The sequence below is a fragment of the Symsagittifera roscoffensis genome, chromosome 2 (genome assembly GCF_963678635.1).
Source record: "Symsagittifera roscoffensis chromosome 2, txSymRosc1.1, whole genome shotgun sequence".
NCBI classification, from domain to species: Eukaryota; Metazoa; Xenacoelomorpha; order Acoela; family Convolutidae; genus Symsagittifera; species Symsagittifera roscoffensis.
Genome location: NC_087063.1, coordinates 44,266,124 through 44,290,782, shown reverse-complemented (window position 1 = coordinate 44,290,782; position 24,659 = coordinate 44,266,124). Strand labels below are relative to the sequence as shown.

General features: G+C 42.2%; 2 protein-coding genes across 3 annotated transcripts in view; both read right to left on the bottom strand.

The window, feature by feature from the left end:
- LOC134840539 (26S proteasome non-ATPase regulatory subunit 14-like) overlaps window positions 1-24,659 on the bottom strand; it is a 436,784-nt gene that overhangs the window by 10,277 nt on the left and 401,848 nt on the right. Inside the window, exons 2-5 of one of the 2 annotated variants that reach the window (XM_063856417.1) lie at window positions 11,261-11,583; window positions 5,437-5,715; window positions 5,195-5,363; window positions 3,163-3,328 (exon numbers count right to left, since the gene is read on the bottom strand). The exons of the other annotated variant lie outside the window; for it this stretch is intronic. Of the exons in view, the coding sequence (XP_063712487.1) occupies window positions 3,163-3,328; window positions 5,195-5,363; window positions 5,437-5,715; window positions 11,261-11,576 (930 nt within the window). The 5' untranslated portion in view covers window positions 11,577-11,583. The remainder of the gene's footprint in view (window positions 1-3,162; window positions 3,329-5,194; window positions 5,364-5,436; window positions 5,716-11,260; window positions 11,584-24,659) is intronic. 2 annotated transcript variants of the gene reach the window in all.
- The window catches only part of LOC134840536 (centriole and centriolar satellite protein ofd1-like), a 370,655-nt gene that overhangs the window by 267,032 nt on the left and 78,964 nt on the right, over window positions 1-24,659 (bottom strand). The window lies entirely within an intron of this gene.

The window sequence follows — 24,659 nt, the reverse complement described above, 5'->3', positions numbered from 1 at the left end:
GAGGACTAGAATTAATAGACACAGCCGATTTAGGACGCTTCGAAACCAAAATCCCGGGCCTAGCATGCTTTTTGCGCTCCAAAAAAAGTAAAGGTAGGTTGGTGCCCTTCGCAGCGATTTTCATCGTGCAAAGAGTCCCTCTCTAGAAGACTACAAAAGCTTCATCAGCATTAATAACACTACATTATTAACACACACTAAATTACAAAAAATTGAAATATATTGAGTTGTAAAATTTCTGAAATGGAGTTTTTCTGATTGTTCTATTGTTTGAAAACAAAAGCATTTTTGGCTTCATTTGATGAATTTTAAATGCACCAACTGTGTAAATTTATTACTAATAGAATGTCAAAGCACATGCTATCAAACTGCTAATGCAGCCAGCTTCAAAAGTGCCACCAAAAATAACACTAATGTTTGTGACTCAGGTTGGAACAAAAACAATAGTCGTACTATTACCTTACGCTGGCAAGTATAACGAGCTAATAAACAAGAATATCGGCACTCGTTGTAAGAAAAAACCTCTTCTCATCCGCTCATCTACCCGTAAATTAGCCATGGCAAAATCTCACACCCGCTCGACAGATTTTTGGAACACAGAGGCAAAGCTTTGCTTCGCAAACCGCAAACACTAGCCAGAACACGACAAAAAGCAGCTCTATACTTATTTATACTTCTGCTTATTTGTGCAATAAGCAAAAGTATAAGTAAGCCTCAAATTAGCAAAAATGCGGCAACGTCTGAGAGTCGAACCTGAGACCTAGAGATTAAGAATCACGAACCAATCAGTCACAGAAGCTTAAAAGGTACCGAACACTAGCCACAAATGAAGCAGAGAACAGATGCTCTGCAATTTCCAATGCTATAGTGAAATTTCCAAAAAACTAAACACTTTTAAGGAACACTTTAATTTGCGATTTAGGTTAGAAAAAAGAAGTTTCTTAATAATACACTAAACTGATTGCTTTTGTAAATACGATGTGTTGTAAAATTCATCCAATTTGTATACAATCGCTACGCTGCGCTTTGCAACCGCTGCGCTTCGCAAACTCTAGCGAGAACCCGACAAAAAATCAGCTTTATAAAGTGAAACAAGAAAAGATAGAGATAAGCCTAGAAATAGTTTTGCTATGTTTGGGCTTCAAACCTGCGACCTCTCTGCCTGTGTTCTCTCACCCTCGGTCACTTAACAACCGTCAAACACTAGTCACAAATCAAGCAGCTACATATGCTAATCAATTGCCAATGCCATTCAGCAAAAGTGGCACCAAATACAAATAGAGACAATTTTGCAGTTAATAACTTGAAATATATCAAACTGAAGGCGTCCACAGTAACTTTGCAAGTAAGATATCGCAAATCATCAAGCCACAATATGTATAAATAATGCATTTCGAAAAGATGCGAGATCTATTGAGTTCGAAAATTTATGAAATCGTGTTTTTATCATTGTTATGTTGTTTGAAACAAAGGGCTTCTTTCGGTTCAATTGATGAATTTACACAAAGGGGAAGCTTCGCTTCGCAAACATTAGCGAGAACATGACGAAAAGCAGCTCTAGGAAAAACAATAAGAAAAAAAGAAATCAGCCTCGAATTAGCAGAACTTCGTCTAAATCTAGGATTCGATCTGCGACATACTGCAATCAAGAGATTCTCACGCACTAACCACGCTTAACCACCGACAAACTCTAGTCATAAACAAAGCAGCTGCATATGCTAATAAATTGCCAATGTCATTCAGCAAAAGTGGCACTAAATACAAAAAGCCCCAATTTTGCAAGTAATAATCTCGAATATAACAAACTGAACGCGTCCACACTAACTTTGGGAGTAATAGATCGCAAAACATGAAGCAACATTATGTATAAATTAAGCATTTCAAAAAGTGCGAGATATGTTGACTTTAAAAATTCTGAAATTGACTTGTTAATTATTGTTGTCGTTTGAAACAAAAAGCTTTTTTGGGTTCGATTGATGAATTAAACATGCATCAACGGTGTTAACTTATTAGTATTCGAAAGTCAAAGCGCATGCTATCAAAAAACTGTAAAAGTGCCCCAAAAGTGGCACCAATATTTGCGACTTAGGTTCGAAAAAAGAAGGTTCTTCATAATACACTAAGCTGACGCTAGTGTAAAAATGCAGCAACTGTGTTGACTTATTACTACTCGAATGTCCAAGCACATGCTATCAAAAAGCCGTAAGAGTGCCCCAATAGTGGCACCAATTTATTGCGACTTAATTTAGAAAAAAAAAGATTCTTAATAATACACTAAGCTGACGCTAGTTTAAAAATGCATCAACTGTGTTAACTTATTACTACTCGAATGTGAAAGCACATGCTATCAAAAAGCCATAAAAGCGCCCCAATAGTGGCACCAATATTTTCGACTTTAGTTAAAAAGAAAGGATAGTCGTAGTGTAAATAACGAGTCTTCGGAGTCGGAATAATGACTTGAAAAGTTTCTCTGGAATGACTTAAATTTACTTCATAAGTTCAAATAAGAACCTTCTTTGACGTACCCAAAATCACGTGGAGAAATCAACCCAAGGTCCTTGTTGTGTCAATAAGATCGGATACAGACAAATTTATGGGTATTTCTTCCTTATTCCGTCCAAATTTGGTAATTTGGCTAGGTCAATGTATAGAGTAGAAAACAAAACTGTTCGCGCTTGATTGGTTAATACAAATACGATAACTATTTTCTGAAGGAGACTGCAATCAAGGCCGAAATTAGAGCAACGCAGAAGGTTGGGGTCATTTTTTTCTCCTGGAGCTATATTTTTTTTGTAATTTTTAGCAGTCTGAGCAAATCTCGGTAGCTTTTTTGAAATCATCTTGAATATTTTACCAAACAATTTATGTTTTCGGTGAATTCGGCTATTTCTAAGTATACTTTAAAACTGAGTAAAACATTTGGAGTTGACCTGATTAATTCTAGACAATCAGATGCAATCAAAATTGGTTCAGTTCAAGATGTTGATTTTGGGCAGAATAAGTAAAAATACCCAAATTTATCCAGTATGATGAGCGTTTACAAAAATATATTTTCAAAAAGCTCTTTTTTTCAAAATCATCGATTGGACCATTCTAGATCACGCAAATATACGACACGTGTTGCTTTTAATAGTTAATTTCAATTCTGGAAGAAAATCTGACCTTTAGCTTGTTCTGAGCCCCATCGAAGTCATAGTCCACAAAGAGACAAGACACAAACTGTGTGATTGGATCCTTGTACGCGTAGCTCTCCTGTTCAATGATCTTCACCAAGTCCTTCATTACATTTCTGCGTCTTTTATTCGCAATCACTGCCACGCATAAATATCTGAAGCAAAAAAAACACGTCAACTCTATTTAGTTCAAGACTTCTTCAAAACAAAGCTAGCAGACAGTTGGAAAAAAGTTGATGAGAAAAAAATACGGAATTTTTGAAAACTTATCACATTTGGGAACATGGAAAACAGTTAAAACACTTGCAAGAACAGTTGGCATTTTTTCATACAATTAAACCAATTTGAAACATAACCAATCGAAAATTGGAAAAAAAGTAATGAACGCAAGTAAACATTAAAAAAACACTGACTTAGTTGAAAAATTCTCAACTTTCGAATTTCAAAGAAAAAATCGATGCTCTTTAAGCTCTTTGATTTTCTAGAACGATTTTGATCGGCACTTTTTTGATTACATTTACCGAATTTGCAGAAACTGGATCAATAGATAAAAATTTTATACCGTTGGAAATCTTAAAATTAAATTCCACTTTCGAAAGTAGAAATCGTTAACGTTTTTTCGCGTCATTTCCATGTTCGTATTTGAAGAGCGCTTTTTACGTAACTTTCAGCAAATGAATTTCAACTGAACTCAAAAAGTTCACATACACCTAAGTGCATTCATAAATGCATCAATATGTATGAATGTACATCTACAGTTATAAGAGCATTTTAAGAATTTTTTTCTGCAAGACCTATATAAGAGTCTTCACAACGTTCATTACTCTTAAGACCTGGATCATGAGGTAATTTTTTTTTCAGCAGAGAAATCTTTGTCGACCTTTTTGTTCAATCGACCAAATTGATTCTCTGAGCTCTCATAAATTCATACGAAGACTGGTTTCGACAAAAATTTGTGCGCAAATTTTTTTAAAAAAAAAACAGGCCGAAAAAAGTGTTCTTAGGCACTTTTTGAAAAGCTTTTTGAATCGGGTTTTTCGGCGCGCTACCCCTTCAAAATAACTATATATTGGCACCAACGGCGCCTTTAGAAAAACTTTTATGTCATTCAGCCAAAAAATGATATCTCATAATAGTACAAAATGGGGACCCTTTGGGTCAGCCGGCAGTCGAATCCCTGAGGGGGGACGTCCGCCCCCTCCCAAAAAAAATCCGGTACTGTATTTGTACGCGAAAATATCTATATTCTTAAAAACGTATACTCATGTCTTTCTTTGACGCGTAAAGTGCGCATAGAACTTCAACTTATTTTTCTGGAAAGAATATAATGCCCCAAAACTTGCTCTACCTGGTCAATCGTGAGTTGCAAACTTTTTCTAAATAAGATTTTCATGCGTTAAAATTCAAGTACAGTTAAATTTACCGGCCTGTTCATTCGTCTCAAGCTAATTTTTCACAGAGGCGAAGTTGCACTTCGCATACACAAGCAAAATATGACCGATAACGCTACTGGGAAAAACTGAATGAGTAAAATTTTCAGACTACAAAACTTCTGAAGTTACGCACACCAATTATGAGTCTACATAATAGCCAAATATGACGCATTAGCAGTACCAGTCAATTTAAAAAACATTTTTTACCAATTAACATGCCTCAATTTATAGAGCGGACGCATTTTAGCTATAGTACGAAAAAGTTCAATAAAAATTCAGACTCTGCCCAAATCGAACCCTCTTATTTTGTTACGGGTCTCCTTCCCTTCCTGTACGCTACAGATCCATGATACCTTGAAGCTAAAGTTCTATTTATAATATAATAGTCTGTGTTATTATTGGCTGTTGTTACTGGCTGTACTTAATAGCTGGCTATTGATCAAAATGAACAATTTCAAAATTAACACATTTTGTCGCCACAATACTTGCGTCGCAACAATATTTGCATATTAGGTTGGAAAAAAAAGAGAGTTCATGCTATCGCCCAAGCTTTGCTAGTGTAAGAAGAAGCAATGACTTGTGACGCACCTGAGAATGTGTGGACATTGGGTTTGGATGGCGTTCAGGTACTGTTGGTCGGACACCAGACAGTGGTCTATGAGGAGGTCGCGTCCCTTCGGGTGGTTGAAGTAGACAAACAGACCCCAGTGGATGAGCCAGGTGCGCTGTTGCAGAGATTGCAGGGGGTTCGCAGTTGCTAAAAAGAATATTTCCTTGTCAAATCATGCAGAGCATAGAACTTATCCGTGTTTTCAAAAAACAAAGCTCACCCGAGTTCTGATCAATAATTTGTCGCAAACGCTTCAAGTCTTCCAAAGCTTGATCCCAGTTCTGGTTCAGAATATAACAAGCCATAGTTCCCCAAATGACGCTCATGCTGTACTTGTCACTAGACGGTGCCAATGCTGAGTACACATCCAAATACTCAATGGCCAGAGGATAGTTTCCAGTATCGTATTGCAACTTACCATAGTGGTATATACGATGAACTGCCTCAACAGCATCCTCCTGTAGCTCCCGTTGCAAAGTCTCAAGGTCCAAATTAATATCTTGAACAAGATAAATGTAATATCAATGTTACTGAACACAATCTACAGATATTTCATTCAGACGACGCAGTTCATTCCTGTAAACATTTCTAAGAAAAATTGAACGTGTCCTTACTCTTAGGCCAAAACAATTCCTTTATTCTATAATTGCGCATTTCGAATGAATTCAGTACTTAATACAACGTTTAAAAAAATAACACAGCGGCGAAGAATGGGGTCGCCATTTGCGAGAAAGAAATCTGGCAACTATGAAAAATTAGTTAAAAATCTGGCAATTAACGAGAAGGCGATGTTTATTAATTTTTAAATCTTTGATACAAACAATGAAATATATATATATATTTAAAGAAAAACAAGAAAAATACCAAAATTTTCCCTTTTGTTTTCGTTAGAATATATTTTTTTTCATTGTTTTTTTATCAACCAGCGAATTAAGGGAGGGGGGTTTCTGGCGGACGCGAGAAACCAATGACAGATGGATGATGGCTCGGCGGATGGATGACTGGTTGGTTGAACAGTTCGATGGGTTGATGGCTGGATATATGACTGGCTGAATGTTTAGCTGAATTGGTGGTTGAATGGATAGCTAGATGAATGGATGGCTGTATCGATGGATGGCGGGATTGAGAGATAACTGATTCGAAGGATGGCCAGGTGCACGCATGGGTTGTTGGACCGATGGCTGACCGGATGGGCTGTTGGATGCAGAGATGGCTGGTTCGATTGATGGCTAGATTGACAAGGGACGGCTGCAGGGATACCTGATGGGATGCATGAAAGGCTAGATGGATGGAGGCAGAACGAATGGATAACTAGATAGATGGATGGCTAGATCGATGATGAACGGATGGAATCGAAGGTAGGATGAATGGATGGAAGGCATGATGAATGGATGGAAGGCAAGGCACGATGAATGGATGGAGCGCAGGATGGACGGATGGCTAGATCGATGGATAGCTAGATGAAAATATTGCTAGTTGAATGGACGGATGGCAAGATGAATGGATGGTTGATTGCACGGCTGGATAGATGAATGGATAGATAGCTGGGTTGATGGCTAGATAGATGGATGACCTGATGAAGGATGGCTTGATGAATGGATCACTTAAATGAATAGCTGGATCGATGGCTTGCTGGATGCACGGCTAGATGGATTTGCCGATCAATGAATGATTGGCTGGTTGGATAGATTGATGACTAAACGATTGGAACACTTGAAGGTTGAACGGCTTGATAAAATGATGACTGGGCCGGCGGGTGGCTTGATGGATGGATCGCTTGATAAATAAGGCTTGATCGATAAATTTATAGCTTGATGGATGGATGCCTAGTTGGGAGGATAGCTAAATGGAGGGATGACTTGTTGAATGTATGGATAGCTGATAGGATCTAATTGAAATGATTGAAGAAGTCAAAGTTATAGGCTACACCTGCTAACTCTTTGGGTAATTTCAGATCACACCGCAATAGTGTTCAAAAATTGAAAAGAAATAATAAATCTGAGCTCATAATAATTTTTTGTTTCTAAATAAAGAAACGTCATGTTCCAAAAACGGAAAACTTTTGGGCAATCATATTATATAAGCCATATCTCCAAGTGCCCTGACATCACACCACCAAAAGCCATATCTCCAGGAGTATCCTGATATCACACCACCAAAAGGTCGATAAATTCAAATTTATTAAGTTTTTTCAATGAAGAACTTTTAGTTATGAAAAACCATCAAAACGCTATATCGAAAGTATAAAGGCGCTGATCGGTCATTTTTGAAGGAAAGACTTGCCACCCTTTCGATTATCCAGACAGCACAAAAGAAGAGGATTGAGAAACTCAAATTTTTGAGAAACCTACATAAAAAACTACGATAGCCATATCTTGGATGCTAAAAAATTTTGAGCTGTCAAGTTTGAAGTCAAGACTTGTGCACCTGTTATTACCCTGACACAGCCCCACTATAGGGCTTGGAATTTCACTTTTTGTCAACAAAACAAATTTCAAAAACCTTCACGAAAATTGAAAGTCCCAAACCTATAATGGGATGCTGTCAGGGTACTTTCATGGGTTACAAGTCTTGCCTTCAAATATGTCTGCTCACATTCTTTTACTTTCCCAGATATGACGTTTTTGTTTTGTTTGAAAATTTTAAAATCTTAGGTTTAACACTTGACCTAATTCGAAACCTATAGTGGGGTTATGTCAGGTTACTCTAAGGGTAGCAAATTTTGTTTTATAGAAGTTTTTCTGTTTAGTACTTTTCAGTTCCTAAAAAACATCAAGACGCCATATCTCGAGTATAAAGGCATTGATCAGTTATTTATGAAGGAAAAACTTGTCAACTTTTGAAGTATCTAGACAGTACCAAACTGTGGGATTGAGAAATTCAAATTTTGAACTTTTCAAAATTTTCAGCTTTTTTGGACCCAATTTTTGTAAACCTTTCTAAAAATTACAAAAAAGGTCATATCTCGGAAGCTAAAATACTTTGATCAGCTGTATTTGAAGGCAAGATTTGTGACACTGACAGCACCCCACCATAGGGTTTGGAATTTTAAATCTATCTAAGATTTAGATATAGCAGACATATTTGGAGACAACCTTTGCAATTCCTGAGAGTAACCTGACATAACCCCACTGTAGGGTTCGAAATTTCAAATTAGGTCAAGTGTTAAGCCTGATTTTAAAATTTTCAAAAAAAACAAAAAACGTCATATCTCGGAAACTAAAAGAATGTGAGCAGACATATTTGATTGTAGGACTTGCAATCCATGAAATTACACTGACAGCAACCCATTATAGGGTTGTGAATTTCAAATTTCATGAAGCTTTTGAAATCTGTTTTCGAAAACTGCATATCTCAGAAACTGAAAATATTTAGGTATTCACTTTTGTAGGCCAACTTTGCAATTGCCGGGACATCCAAGACAGCACTCCACTATAAAGTAAAAAACTTCAAACTTCTTGAAATAACCGCGGAAAGCAAAAACACCATGTTCATGTATAGATGGATGAATCCAACAATTACAATACACTTCACTGCGCTGCGCGCCTCCTCTTCTTTCATGCTGGTAACCATGCTATAGCCCTACAATAGGCCCATCATTCATGAGCTGAAAATCAAAAAAAAAACTTAAGCAATGCAATATACTTTGTGGCCTGAACGTGAAAATTCTTTCATTAAGGAAGCAAAATTTAGAAAGCGTAAACATGGGGAGATAGCTTTCACATGCATTTAAAAAATGGATTGATTGATATAGATAGATAGATATCAATGAACTTGAAACTTCGCACGGCTTTTTTTAAGGACAAGAAAATTTTTTAAACAGACCCGAACTTGAAAAAAACTTTCCTTACAGCCATTTCCCTATAGCCTCCATAACATCCGCAGAACTGAATGGGCGCTTTTCAGACAGCGGACACCAACTGAGCCCATGCAGCAGTAACCAGTAGTGTATAGGTTCAAGAGGGACTTCAGCTTCCAAAACAAACACTGAAGCCCAAAATCAGCACAGAGGCGAAACTGCGCTTTGCAAACACTAGCGAGGACAAAAATGCAGCTCTATAAAGTGAAATAAGAAAAATAGAAGTAAGCCTCGATTTGGTTAAACTTTGTAACAAATTGAACTCGAACCTACAACTTCGAATCTCACTCCCCGCTCTCTAGGCCACGAACGTTTAACAATCGGCAAACAATAGTCAAAAACAAAGCAGCTACTAATGCTAATAAATTGCCAATGCGATGCAGCTTAAGCGGCACCAAATACAAATAGTCCCAATTTTGCGAGTAATAATTTGGATTATAACAAACTGAAGGAACCCACCGTTAGTTTGTAAGTAAAGAAAAAAGGAAAGCATGAAGCCACATTATGTATAAATTATGCATTGCAAAACATTGCGAGATATGAGTTTAAAAATTCTGAAATCGATTTTTTTAAAATTGTTGTTGCTTGAAACAAATAGCTTTTTTCGGTTCATTTGACGAACTGAAAATGCATCAACTGTTATCTTATTACTATTCGAATATCAAAGCACACGCTATCAAAAAGCCGTTAGTGCTTCAAAAGTGGCACCAATATTTGCGACTTAGCTTAGAAAAAAAGAGTAGTCATAGTATACACAAACGCTCAGAAAAGTTCGCTATTGTAATAATAGTACAAATAGAAACTAAAGCTCAAATCGGAGTATAGCACGCAACAAGTCGGATTTAAGTTTAGAAAAAAATTATATATATAAAAAGGTGAAATAAAACATTCCAAAGCATGATTGAGTTCAAATATGCATGCTTCAATTAAAACGATGCGGTTACGCACAAAACCTATTCGCACAGCATAGCTTTCTAACTATAGACTGTTGCAAAAACATGTAGCGTATAATTCTTAAGCATATAAACTTGCTTAAACATGGCTGGAAATAATATATAGACATAGATTGATACGGGAGAAAAAGTCTAGCTCCCAATTATAAGACACTTGACCTGCACTCGCTAAGGTTAAGAATGTATAAATGGCCTTCAGGTACTTCATTTTCAAAATTATTTTCACTAACCCAATTTAAGAAAATTCACCTTGAACCAAATACACTGGGAACTCTTTTATTCCACTGGGGAACATAAAAACTTAAATCGGCTTTCGAATCTTTAACTGATTCACGATTTCTGCAATTTGTCCTTCCATTATTGCAGAACCAATAAATTTGAATGGAACTTAAGACTGTAAGCAACAAGTGTGACAGATGGGTCCCATTAAAGCTGAGAAACTACAGCATTTAAGTTAATCAATAGACGCTGCTCGGTCGTTTTCAAGACTTTCTCAAATGCAAACATAGCCAAAATGCAAACATAGCCAACAGACAATTGGAAAAGAGTCAATGAACGCAAGTAAACAGAAAAAGAAATACTGACTTGTATTTTGAAAAATCTCATCTTTCGAATTTTAAATATAGATGCCCTTAAAGCTTATTGAGTTTCTGATTGGCATATGTTTGATAAAGTTATTTCAATTTGTGAAACTGAATCAATAAGGAAAATTTTCATTTCGCTGAGAAATCTGAAAATTTAATTCCACTTTCGAACCTAGAAATGGATCACGTTTTTGAGAACTTTACACCTTTGCTGTTTAATAGTGGAAGTTGCCTTCCTTTCAACTTAAAGACTTCTGACAAAAAAAAAACGAAAAAAATCATCGCGACCTATATAAAAGTCTGAACTACGTCCATCGACTCTTAATTGGCCCACTTGATTTCAGCGGTATCTTATTTGATGCTTAATTTGCACAAGCAAAAATTTGAAAAGTTTTGAGTCTATAACACTTGTGACCATAAAAAGAAATCATAAGAAACACAGCAGAGAAAACCAGGAAAAAACTGAAATTTAAGCGTGAACAACTCGAAAAAACGGATTTATTGTCTTTACGTTACATCCCTCATTAAGTCATAGCAAAAAAATCAGCTGGAAAAATGGAATAATTTGAAAGGGGGTTTGAAAAGGGCCATCATAAATAAATGTCTTCTCTTCGTTCATAAGCAACAAAATTGGCCGATCAATCTTACCTTCGTCCTGTTGTATTCTCTCGATAGCACCAACAATATTAGTTATTTCCTGTTCTCTCAACCTATAGTCAGCAACAATAGCTTCTCTTCGAGCCAGAAGATCATCAGGTGCAGTTTCCCCCATAGTTTCATATATTTCCACCAATGCATCGGCCATTTTAGTTCCTCTTAAGAGCTCTATCTTAGCATTTAAGATATGTTCTTCTTTATAAATTTCTTTACCACTGAGAAACTCTAAGAAGGGAATAATTAACTGCCGATCAAAAAACGGAGTTAAAAGATGTGTTATATCGTGATGGTTCTGACTATCACTCATTTTGACTGAAAAAAAAAAACAATTGAACTAAATTTAAAATACTCGCAAACTGGGCAATAATCAGAGACCTCATTCCTTTAGAGATTAGATGGTTACGTAGCAGTATTTAGGCAATACTGCTTACTCGTCAGTAAGCAGAATAAAACTGTATAAACCAATCAAAATCGAGACAAGTGAGAAATTAATAAATATTTATAACGAAAATTTGCATTCTCACCTCGATTCTGATTAGTTAATATGGTATTTGTCTTTGTTATATATTTGTTATATGTTAATGTTGATTTCAGATATTGTTGAATAAAAGCTTTATAAAGAAGCGGCGTTTCCTCCAACAATTTTATTCAACAACGAAGTTCAAGTCACCTGTGCTTCCAGCAAAGCCGACACCCGAGCAGTGGCGATGGTGGAGAAGGTGCTTCACCGATGGCCTGGATATCAATGATATTACCGATGATGGTCATCAACTCATCCATCTCCGTACTCAGGCTGGTTCAGATTTGTTTTCTCTTCTAGAAGAAGTGTAACATTCGCCCGGAAGATACATATCGACGGAAAATAAAACTAAGTCCTAAGACGACTGACTAACGTCTAAACAGAGCTTTACATGCTTTTCACCGTCTCTACCAAGCCAGTACTTTCGGTGGTCTTTCTAACATCGGGTCGACAAAAAAACGTTACTGCTTTCGGCTTCGGTCAAAACACTCAAATTAACTTAATTACATGCAGAAATAGTGAGCTCATGGCTGAGTCTCAGTATCCCCAGACCACGAGGTCACTCCTGAAAACAGGGCTACTACTACTTATTGATTTGTTATTATTTTTGTTCTGTAACATTCGCCCAAATATCACACAGCGACGGAGCGTAGAAAAAGTACCTATTAACGACTGGCAGGCGTCAGTTACCTTAAGAAATTTTTGCTAAAAAGTAAATTTCAAACGTTTTTGCAACTATGTGCATCGTCAGGATTTTTACAATAAACTACTCTAAATGACGATAAAACATCAATTTACAAAAGTTATTTACAATAAATCACATACAATTTGGTTCTAAACCATCATGATAAAAAATTAGCCAATCACAGTTGACCTCTAAATTACTATTAAGATTAAAATACTTTTAACCTCTAAAATTAATTAAACATTTTAAAATTAATTTGTCTGGAAGTTTCTGAGTCATAATTTCGATTTAGACATGTACGTTTTGAATAAAAAACCAAAAATATTTTGGGACTAAATTTTCAGTGTTAACTCCCTGCTCCTAAACTCATCGCGCGTGTTCAAGCCCGGTTTCTCTTTCCTGATGTGTATTGCCTCTAGTGTTAGCAATTTTGTTTGGTTGTTTGACCTATCTATAATTTCCCAACTAAGATCTGCGCTATTTCCCTCAAGTTGGCATTGCTGAAGGTGGAGGCCTACCGGTGAGTCTGCTTTCTTATGTTCCTCAATTCTAGTGGTCAAATGTCGAACAGTTTGTCCGACATAGGTGGAAGTGCATCCACTACATGACAGTTTATAAACCACTCTTGACTTGAGGTCATTAGAAAATGCTGACTTCAGTGATGGTAAACATGATTGTAGTTTTCTTGTGGTGAAAACCACTTGAACGTTCGTTAATTTTCGTAACCTGTTAGCAAAATATTGGCTCTGGTTACCTCTATATTGCACCATCAGCATTGGGGGCTTCTCATCCTTTGGTGATTGAACTGACAAACCCCTGTCACTATCCAGGGGCTTGCCTTTACCCTCGATGATTTTGCACAAGGCGTCTGAAGCCACCTTTGCGGACCAATTTTCAGGGTACTGATTTGTCAGCCATTGCGCCCTATTAGTTTCCATAGCCTTATCAAATTGCTCCCAGCTAGATGTACTCCTAAAAACCCTGTGTACAGTGCCTTGGATAACACTACGCTTATACTGAGTTGGGGCGCAGCTTCTATAGTTCAGTATAGTCCCTGTATCGGTTGGTTTTTGATACCAACTGCAAGTTACACGCCTATCCTGCGATACATTTATGTTCAAATCCAGGAACGGCAAATTCCCCTCCGAATTAGTTTTCTCTAGAGTGAACTGCAAATTTGGATGAAGAGAATTGGCGGCATCGAGAAGACAACTCGGCTCCCCTCTGACTGTTCTAACAATGTCATCCACATACCTGAGGAACAATTTCACCTGGGGAGTATCCTTTTCCTTGTTCTTAGCTCGGCAGCAGCTTTCACAGTACCAGACTATCTCGGTTATTGATGCGTATACGTCATCAGATATTTTTCCGCATTTTAGATGATACCAGTTTCGGCAACTCTCGCATTCAACCCCCTTTGATCTATATGTGACTTTCCTGCTGCAACATGGGCACAAGCCGTTTTTGTCATTAAATTGCTGTACCCCCGTTCCCACCGGTATCTGTTGTCGTAGAGCATATTCGTATTCTTTCAGCCATAAGTTTGCCAGAATTACAGCGAGGGACGCGCCCATTGCTAAACCATCAACTTGTACATACCATGAATCATTACACTTGAAATATACTTTGCTGACCGCCATATTCAAAAGCCTTTTCATGGTTGCTCTTTGAATTTCAGGAGGAGACTCCTGGCTGTACAGCTTCTGTAAAGCAATTTCAATTGCCTCCTTCAGGGGAACGTTGGTGTACAAACTTTTCACATCAAGAGATATTATGGTTTCATCCGGATCTAGAGCAATGTTTTCTATTTTTTCTCTAGCCTCTTTAGTATTGGTTTCTATATTTGCTCCATCGATGTTGTCAAAAAACTTTGCCAGCATTTTGTTAAGATTCTCATACGAGCTGCCGGGAAGTGATAGTACAGGTCGTAGGGGTGTCTCATCCTTGTGTACCTTAGCTAAACCGTACAAACGGGCGGGTTGCCCCCCTGTTGATTACCCCTCTCGGCAACTCTCGCATTCAACCCCCTTTGATCTATATGTGACTTTCCTGCTGCAACATGGGCACAAGCCGTTTTTGTCATTAAACCTTAATTCTACTCGTTTTTCACCGTCTCGACCTTGCCAGTTGATTTTCTGGTCTGTCTAGGGCAAAGTAAAAAGTTACCATTTTTAGGCCATCAGTCAAACGACTTTTGATGAGCTTTCGTTTACATGCGAACACAACCACATAGCTGAGTCTCGGATCCTCAGACTACGTGATTGTCATTAAAAACACGGCTCAAACAACCTATTTTATTATGTTTTTGTGTGACAGTCCTATATTAAATCCATTGGAGATGGATTGACCCTTTCCTTTTTCTAGCTACTCATACTCTGAAATATTAAACAATAACGGTGTTAATTAAGATCTATGACATTATAGCAGCTATACAGTCAGTCTATACAATCCCTTCACATAGACAGTCTCTGGGGGACCAAGCCTCCGCTCCCGTAATATTCTTGAGATAACACTCTTATCTCTTATTTTTCGTGTCCCGGGAGGGTCCCGTGGTATATTTCTTCCCCCACTGAAGCCTCCTTCTCCACAAATTTCCGTCGCTAAGGTTCTTATCGTGTGTTATTGCCACGATAAGAGGCTTCGTAATTTTCCTGTCTCTGGTACGACTGTTCTTCACAATATATGGCGTCGTTGTTTTTCGTCTTTTTATTCAAAATGGCCGTCTTTTCTCTATTTCTCAGAAATGTTCTTCTTCCAATCAAAATTTTAAAAATAAAAATTCTAGAACATTCTGACCCTCCGTCGCAACACTTTTTTGTTCATAAGGCCTTTAGTCACTCTTTTTTATGTCGCCGGAAGGTTGTGCTGTGTCATCTGGCAGAATGGCACATACTCCCCGGACAAGTCTCCATCAATGTCCCTATTGATCGCATAACACCGGGTTATCGTCAAGTAGTTATCCAGTTTTCTGTAATCAATCTTACAAATCGCATAAGAAAATGAAATTTATCTACCCCACCTCAACTCACTACGTGTTCACAAATGGCATCGTACTACATCTCACTGCCTTTCAATATTTTCACAAAATTTGCACCATGAGGAGTGTCCTAGATAAAATTTCTTTTCTGACTACTTACGTCGTCTTGCCATAAAACTTCTTTTCGCTTTTTGTGATTAAAAAGTGGGACGTGGCACGGCCACGCACCCGTTAAAATTAACTTAACTTCACTCACCAAGTATAATCAGTCATTTATGCGGTCCTTTCAATATTAAAACTAAGAAACTCTGTGGCTAGGAAAGTTCTTGAGTTACCCACCCTTCCAGAGCGAGCTTACTCAAACTTACCATGTCGCCACACAGTGAATTTGTGTCTTACACAGGTTAAAATCTTCAGTCGTGAATAAATAGGTAAATATACTCACCTAGATTCCTCATATACATACATAAATAGCCATAACTAAAATCAACAATTTCAACAATTTTAACAATTGCAACATTTTCAAAGTTTGGTCTGACCAAACTAGATCAAAACAAAAAGTTTAACAAGTTCAATAATCAAAACTTGGTTGATTGGTTTAAGTTTTAGCACACAAATACAATCAAGTTTTCTCTCTTTCTCTTCTCTTCTTTGGTCATCTTCACTCCATCACTTCTCCATCCTGATCTTCGCTGTCTTCCAACACTTTCTCCAGCATGTCCATGGAGTTGCGGGCCGTGCCCCAACTCTCCTGTTCCAACAGCCTCGGTTTGCAGCAAGGTAGCAAGTCCACATTCACCTTCTGCTCCCGGTTCCTGCAAAAGCTGTTGTGAAGACATAGGCTCACGTTTCGTTCTAGGTCAGCTCTTAAGACCTCTTTCTTCTCATCTTCAGTAACACAAGGTGTTCCAGCTACCCGCTTCACCGCTGTGGTGACCGCGTTTCTGTGCGCCAAGAATGCTCTCTTATAGGCTCCTGGTCCTATATCTAGCTGGAAAGATTGATAGGCTTCCGTGTTCTTCGACATATGACGTTTCGCGCGTTCATACATCCATGACGTCATCACTGCACGGAACCAAGGCATCAATCTTTGCCTTGACCATATTCTCTCAATGGCTTTAGGTATCCTCAGAACCTTGCAGATGGTTCTGAAAAGATCCAATTCACGACTCATCTCCACGTTGCTCAGCTGCTCAGGAGTCGGCACGGCCGTCTCCTGCTGACTTGTGTCGGCGTTAGCCTCCAGCCATCTCACTGCTAGCATGGCGCTAACCACCACGATTGACACTTGTTGATTCTGATCGGGCAACCCCGTAGAGTACAACTCCTCCACGTCCCATACTAGGATCAGATTCCCGCGTTTGGGGTACCACAACGTCTGCGCCAAGCAGTGGCAAGGATACTCCCCATGGGTTCTCACTATGTTCCTTCGGGTCCGATACCCTGAGGCTCCCAGCAACGGTTCCACTTCCATCAGAATTCTATGTAAATCGTCTTTCTCTTCTATGGTAGGGAATTCAGTGGGTAACGCTCCACTCGCTTTCTGTTTCTGGAACTCACTCACGTTACCTTCGTTCAGTCTCATGAACTCTTCACCCACAACGTCTTGCAACTCGCCTTCAGATCTTTTCGGGACTGCCCGAAAGATCTTTGCCAACAAGTCATATGACCTTTCTGACATTCTGGCCAACCTCACGCACTTTGGCACAGAGAAAAGTTGGTCAACCAACACTTGTTGCGTCCTTGCATCCATTACCACCATGTGCGTAGGATACTTGCTATTACAATATGGCGCGGAGTTTGAACCCACCATATATTTTGAACCAGTAGGTCTGTGATAGGCTTCACTATCCTTCAGATTCATTTCATTTTCTAGAGCTTCTCGCCAGCCTCCAATCTTCTGCTCTGTCTGCAATGCTCCAGGGAATATTTCCACGCTGAGGGACGTCACTAGCTCATGCGCACGCTCCAGGCGCTCGAGCGATTCTATCGAACTCGTCATGCTACAAAATCCCAAGGCTGTGATCAGGTTTACGTCCGTCACCCCATGGCAGTCTGCGACCAACTCCATGGCACTCTTATCTGACATGCTCAATCTCCCGTACAATCGTGCCAGTTGTCAATGCTGCTCGCTCAGCGTAATCAGGCAGTGTCCCAGGTTACAAACATGTCCTTCCATCCCACAGTGTTGAGCCAAGCATGTGCCTTGCTTCAACCATTTACTCGGTGTACCTTCCTCGGACAGCTCCGTGGACGGGTTGCTCTTCCTCTTCGTCAATCTCATGGCCAGCAGGTGATGTATCATGGCCAGATCATGTAAACTCGCATCATCATCCCGGTCTAACATGATATCCGCGGTCATGTCCCAGATTAAGCCTGCGTTAGGATGGGGACACCAGGAAGGCTTCATGAGTTCCCACATCACTACTAGACTGGTTTTCAAGGGACCGTCCCAAGAACCACAATCAAAACTCACTTGTCCTTTTAGCTCGGGAATCGAGGGTTCGACCACTCGTTCTTCCAGAATAATTCCCAGCTTGGGTTGTTCCACCATCAGCATTCCGATTTCCTTAATCCGTTCAACCCAGAAGTTGAGCACTGTGACTTGCTCATAGTCGAAGTACGCTTCCCTGGCTTCTTCATTCACGAAGGGATTATACGCTATCCCCGGTATGCTAGACACATATTGGAATGACTTCCGTTTCCCTAGTGGTGCAAATTCTTTTTGTCCTCTGACCGCTTCAATCAACTCCCGGCTCACTTTCAACTCTTTGTTGGAATATCTTCTCACCTCTTCCAACTTGCGATAGTTTTCCATATCATTCGACTCCTTGCTTGGCACATTCAATGGCATGTCCTGATATAGTTCCAGGAGTGCCCTAAGGAAGTTCCTTTCACAATCAACTCCCTTTTGCCGAATGATCTTTATACATTCTCCCAAAACAGGAGTGGGGATACGATCCACCACGAACCTGACAAAGCAAAGGGCATCCTTTCGCTTAGCCCATGCTATCGCTGAATCGTCTTTTGAGATCACTGCTCGCAGAGCTTCCATCAATTCTAGCTCCTGTTCTCGTGATCTCGAGTCATTACTGGCTTCATACTCCGCCTTCTTGATGCCCATCAAGCACCAAGCCAGTTGTACTTGTAGATCAGTTCTCGTGCATGGATGAGCTAGGTATGCTGCCACCGTCGCAGGTGCATGCATCGTCTCATCGAAGTGTTTCTGGAGGGCTGCCCTCCAAGAAACCTCTAGCAGTTTTTCCAATCCAACTTCGTTCGCTTCTGATGACATTACCGTGCCATACTCTTTTCGATTGAAGTTAGAGTTCTCCGTAAGCCCTTTCAGATATTCTTGCATGGCTCGCTTCTCGCTCCAAGCCATCAGGTGCCCTCTCGCGGAGTTCCTCGCTTTCAACATCTCCACATAACCCCCTGCCGGATCTCCCATGTGGACCGATTCCGGCACAGTTATCCGACTGTACTCGACCACGTCGAGTTGTCCTTCCAGTTTCAACTTGGCCATGTTGATTCGCGAGGGCCTATAATCTTCAAGTCCTCCAGATCCACATTGACTGATGATTTCCATTTCTAACTTAGTGTCTGCCAGGGTTCGCGCCGTCTTCTTCGATCTTGTGGCGGTTACTGTCAGACCTGCCAAGAGCATAGGGGGTATCAGGTTTTCTTTTTCTCCCCCGGCTGGTGTCGCACCATCTCCTTGCCCGCTCTCGCCTGACCGACCTGCGCTCGTTAAAGAGGTCACCACTGCGCTGGCGCTCGACTTCACCACTCTCGGGTTCATGGCTCGACTCCCTGTCTTTCCTTTCAGTCTCTTCAGCCCTTTTTTGGCTCGTCTAACAAGTAACTTCTTTGTGCCCTGCTGGTCATCGGCACTGTCTTCTGTAACTGACTCGGTCAGAACATCCGACTCCATGGAGTTCACTATTTTCTCCAGGACCTCACGCATGATTGGTTGATTCAATCCCACCTTCATTATGGATTGTGTCCCATATCGTCGTATCACGTCCCACGATTTTTCCATGAAGTTCACTCGGCTCCAGGTTGCTCCTGTCTTGCCTTCCAGTTCCATTTGATATCTTTCCCATTCCTCTTCTGGTAACGTACTGAGGAAGGATATCTTCATCGACTCTTCGATTTTCCTCCTCCTCGGTGATTCATTAAACAGTCTCTGCGGATCCTTGCTTCGGCACTCTCTAGCCTGGCTTATTGGGTCCATCGGAGATAGATCGGCCGACGCCTCCTTTGTAGGAGACATGAAGGACGATGGTGCCATCAGCAATAAACTCCCATCGACTTCCCCATCGTCGTCTTCACTGAACCGGTATTCTAGCAAGTCCCTTTCCAACGCTCCTAGATCGGTCTCTCCCAGTTTCTCCGTCTTACTTCCGGTCCCGTCATCGTTATCGTCCTGATCCATCAATTCATCGTCGTCCGCATCAGGTTTCGGCTTGGGTCCCGAGGGTCCTTGTCGTGCGTCTGTGCCCGAATCCGGCCGAGCCGGTACGGCCATTTCTCCTGCGTGATAAAACAATTCATCATCCACCAGGAATTCTACTAACTCCTCGCCATGTGGAGCCAGGTCTCTTATCGTTATATATGAGCCTCCTCTGCTCTCCCTTGTCACCTCCAGCATCACTACTTTCGCCTCTCCTGACCACTTCAGTCTCGATAAGTCATCCGCGGAAGAATACACTTCGTTCCACGTTTCAGCCGAGACCTCTGGTCTCCTGGAGGGTAGTGCCTTGATCTTTTTCCTGCTCCAGGCATCGGGGAATGAGAAGTCAAACGTATGCGCGGCGGCAGCGTTCCAGCTGATGAAGCGCGGCTCCATCCCTCCACTCCACTTCAGCATTCTCTTCTCTGCGTCACGAGCTGCTCCGATGCGAGGGGCAATGATGGGAGATGTGACTCCCAACAACATACTCCTTATCGGTGGATATCGAGGGCATTGGTCCGGCAGCGGCCTGGACCCAGGAAGCCATGTTTGTTGATTCTCTTTCGCGTGGGTGTAGGCTCCTGGCAATTGAGGTACTCCCACAGCCTCTCCTGTATCTTTCACCACTGTTCTCAAATTCCAAAGTTTTGGGTTAAACTGGATGTGGGACAGATCCTCACGGCCCATTCGGCACTTGAAGTGGTTGTTGAAGTCCATCAACACCCAGCCTGGCTCTGCTATTCTTCCGAACAGCCTATCGTCGCTAGCCAACCTTCTCAGTTCACTCTGCTCTACCCAATTCAGCACGGAACAATCCACGACTGAGACCAGGTTGACGTACAACACCGAATTCCTGTACGCTTTAACTTGCACATCCGGGAACGCAAAAGACATCACCGGTCCATACACCACTGTGACGAATTCCCTCAGCCCGTGGACCAGAGCCAACGGATCAATCCGCATCATGACAGCCAAGTCTGTCAGTAAGGGCATGCCACAATACTGCTTACATTCGCCTGCGTCCGTCGCCACCTTGTCTTCTCCCGTGACGCTTCTGTTCTGTTGCAAGAGGTATTGAAGCAGGAGAGTCCTCCAGTCTTTCATCTTCTTGAGCGAGGCGGTTTCCAACTGTGCATTGAACTCACGATTGGGTCCCTGTAGTTGTTCAGGGTAACGCAACAGCACAAACAAGTCTCCCAGTCGACCGTAGGTCATGGCAATCAGATTCAGGAGTCCATCCAATCTCAAATCTGCCAACGCTTGGGTAAAGAGGTTTGCCGGTCCTTTCACAAAGTTTTCATGACCAAATGTCACGTATCAGGCTAGCACCAGGCCAATCGACAACTTCCTGATGTCCTTGACGAAACTCGCGATCAGGTTCCTAGATGCCTTCGGATAGCACGTCGATAGGAAAGATGGCGTCCATCCCACTCCCATTCCACCCAAGATGGCATCTGATCGTTCATCCTGTGCCTTCGTGGCCAGCACGTCAGCTTGGAACTTGTCCAGCGACATCGTGTTTACGTCTTGCATCAGTTTCAACATCTTGCCTCCAGCCAACTCCCGGGCATCAAATAGATTCTTCAGATACACGTGTATCTCTTTAATTATTGCCGGCGCATGCTCGAACGCGTCCTCACCCAAGGTGCACAGCCTCGGTGACAAATACAACCATACGTTGTTGTGCGGCTTCGTACGCAAAGCCATTGCCATGAGGTCCTCCTCCGCTGACATCATGTTCTTTCTGATCATCCTTCCCTGCTCATTCTCTGCATGATCCATCTGTCTGAACCAGAGATCATCAGCCACCTGTTGTACTAACAGATGATCGTCATCTACCCCTGGTCTTAACTTCAGTAATCTGGCGAAGTTGGACAGCTCCAACCCCAGAACTTCGTCTAGCACCAACCGAGTTGTGCTACAATCTCTGAGCCCCTGTATGGCATTCGAAATGTCAGCCCAAACGGCGGGAAGCTCAGATCGGGACGGATAGTAATTGTCCGGGTCCACTACTCTGTTTGGGGCAGGAATTATCACGTTGAATATCCCCTCTGCTATCGTTGTGACCATTGTGTACACAAATTGAAGGGGTTCTGGCAACGCAGCGTAGCCTGGTGACAATACAAAGATCACCTTCACCACATTCATGGTGAAGCGTTGTCTTGCTGCTGCCTCTACCTCTCCCATCGCCGAGAGCAGTGTCATTATCGCCTCCCCTATAACCTCGTTACTCGGGATCGACCCATCCGTCAGATGTGACAATAAGCCCCTGCTTTGCAGATGATCATTTGAGCCTGCAACCACTATTACCTGCGGCTCCATACTGACCACCCTTCGCACACTTATCATCATGCCGATTGCTTGTCCCCAGTCCAATTTAGGTGCCGTCAAGAAAATCACATCAGGCCAGAAGAGAGAACGGGGCTTGTAGAGATAATCGGAGCCGGCCACAATCAGATACTTGGCAGCCTTCATGTCCAAGGGATCATAAGCTGCAAAAAGGCCATCGCCTATCGGGGCCTTCAGGTTCCCATATCTCTTATCGTCTCCAACCACTGTTGTCGTTCGGGGGTAGTCCCTCGAATACTCGCCAGGCGTCTGACCGGGTGGTTTAGCGAATTGTCTGTACATCTTGTGATGTTTGTTATTGGGCTTGTTCTCCGTCTGGAATTTGCCCTTGCGAGCAGGTGGCGTCCTTTCCCGGGTCCTATCTCGAACATCGGTGAGCCACCGGGTGTTTAAGGGTCCAAAGGTATTGTCATGAGGCAATCCATTCAAGTCTACATGTCGGAGTGAGGTCGAGGAGCTGAATTTCTCCTGCTCCGCTAGCAGCCAATCCACGCCCGGTATCCGATAAAGTCGCGATACTGTGGGACTTTCTCCGCCAGTCATTCTCATTGCGTCCTCCCGACACGTCAAGGTATTCATGTTCAATTTCGCCGACATGTCCGTCTTATATTGAGCCCAATGACTAGGATCTGATCTATTCCAAAGCAGCCTGCTGCCTGATTCGATTCCCTCCGCTGGCACGGTACTTGTAGACGGTCCTGCTGTCGAAGCAGGATTTGTCGTGGCAGGCGAATCGTTCCTCCTAGACGCGGTCTGGGAGTTATTCCTGTTGTTCTGTTCCACCGATCTGCCGAGTCGGCTTCCAATCGATTGCGGCCTGGGAGGAGGAGCAGTCCCTAGCCTGTCTCTCACGTTTGAGCTCGGAGCGACGGTTGCGACTCCAACCGTCTCCGTTGCCAAGGGCCCTAGACGGTTGGCGAGGGATTCGGGCACGGTTGCCCTTATTCTACTCCCTCCGGTCGAATTGGTCCGAGCCAAAGAACCGGTCGCCCTCGACTCTTGCTCCGCTTCCCTCAATTGCGTCTGAAACACATCATTAATCCAATGCCTCCCTCGTTGGGTATTGAAGTGCACTCCATCTTTAGTGAGCGCGATGTGGTCAGTCATGCGCAGCATATTTTCGAGATCCAGGAGTCGCAACTCGCCAGGGTTGTTTCTCACCAGACTGCGGGTCATTTCATTCCACCGCGTCACGTTGCCATTCATGAAATCTGCAGCTATGGTGCCCACCAAAGGATTTGGTGGTATCGTGCACAGGATCACGAGCTTGGGTCTGTACTTTTCTTTCAATTCGTTCAAGAGACACACCAATAGAGGTTCCCACTTGTTCTCCGGAGTCACGGGGGCTCTCGAGACGTCATTGGTCCCCAGCATTATTATTAATGTATCCAAATGATCCTCGCTCTGGAACTCCATCATTTTGATGACCTGAGCCACTGAGGCTCCTCCAAAGGACAGAATGGTAGTCTGACCATAGACGAAGATCTCATTCAGATCTCTCACCAAACTGTCTCCAATGATCAAATGGCGACTCCCTGGGGGAATTACCTGGTCGTTCGTGGCGGGGTTCCAGCTCATGTCATTCAGGCAGGCTCGAGGATGCTCGGCTGGCACTTGCGTGAACTGATGACGTGCCATCAGATTCTTCCTGATGTCTACCACGCGAGACTTCTCAAAGACTCCACCAGGCGCAGAACACGCTATCGTGCGGGTTGTTCGCTCCGAGCTATTTGATGAATGATCACGACGTTGGGAAGGAACGATCCTAACCAGTGTCCGCTCAGTGCCTCTGTTGATCTCATCCATCGCGGCTCTGGCCACTTGGTTAAATGATTCCTGAAATTGAGGAGCTAGATAGGTGTCAGAAGGGTCTGGTATCGTGAACCTCTGACTCGAAGCAGACGGTCGTGTCTGCTGAGGAGCCTCGGGCCCCCTTGATGCACGCAAATCCAGAACCTCAGGTCCTCTCGATGCATATAGCTCCTGCGCTGTTGTCCTGGGGCGTGTGTCGTTGGATCCCTCCGAGGATCTCATGCTCGCCAGGACTTCCGGTGACACTTGGCTCACCTTCGCCATATACAGCTCCTTCAGGTGCTTTATTTCATCCTCCTTATAAGCCACCTGCAGATCTTCGTATTTCTTCTTCCATTCGTCCCTCTCTCGAGCTATTGCCCTATACTCCTGGAGTTTAGCACACAGCTCGCTCTGATCTTTCTCCTTCTTTTCCAGCGTCTCGATCGTCTCTGACGTCTGGATCTCTATCTCGCTCACTCTCACTTTCTTCAAAGGAGGAGCAGCTGTAGGAGAGTCGACCGAATGTGACGGGCCTGGCCCATCACGTTGTCTCTTCGCTCCGATGAGTGGCTGCGCCGGTTGGACTGGTAAGGGCATCTCACCTAGCCG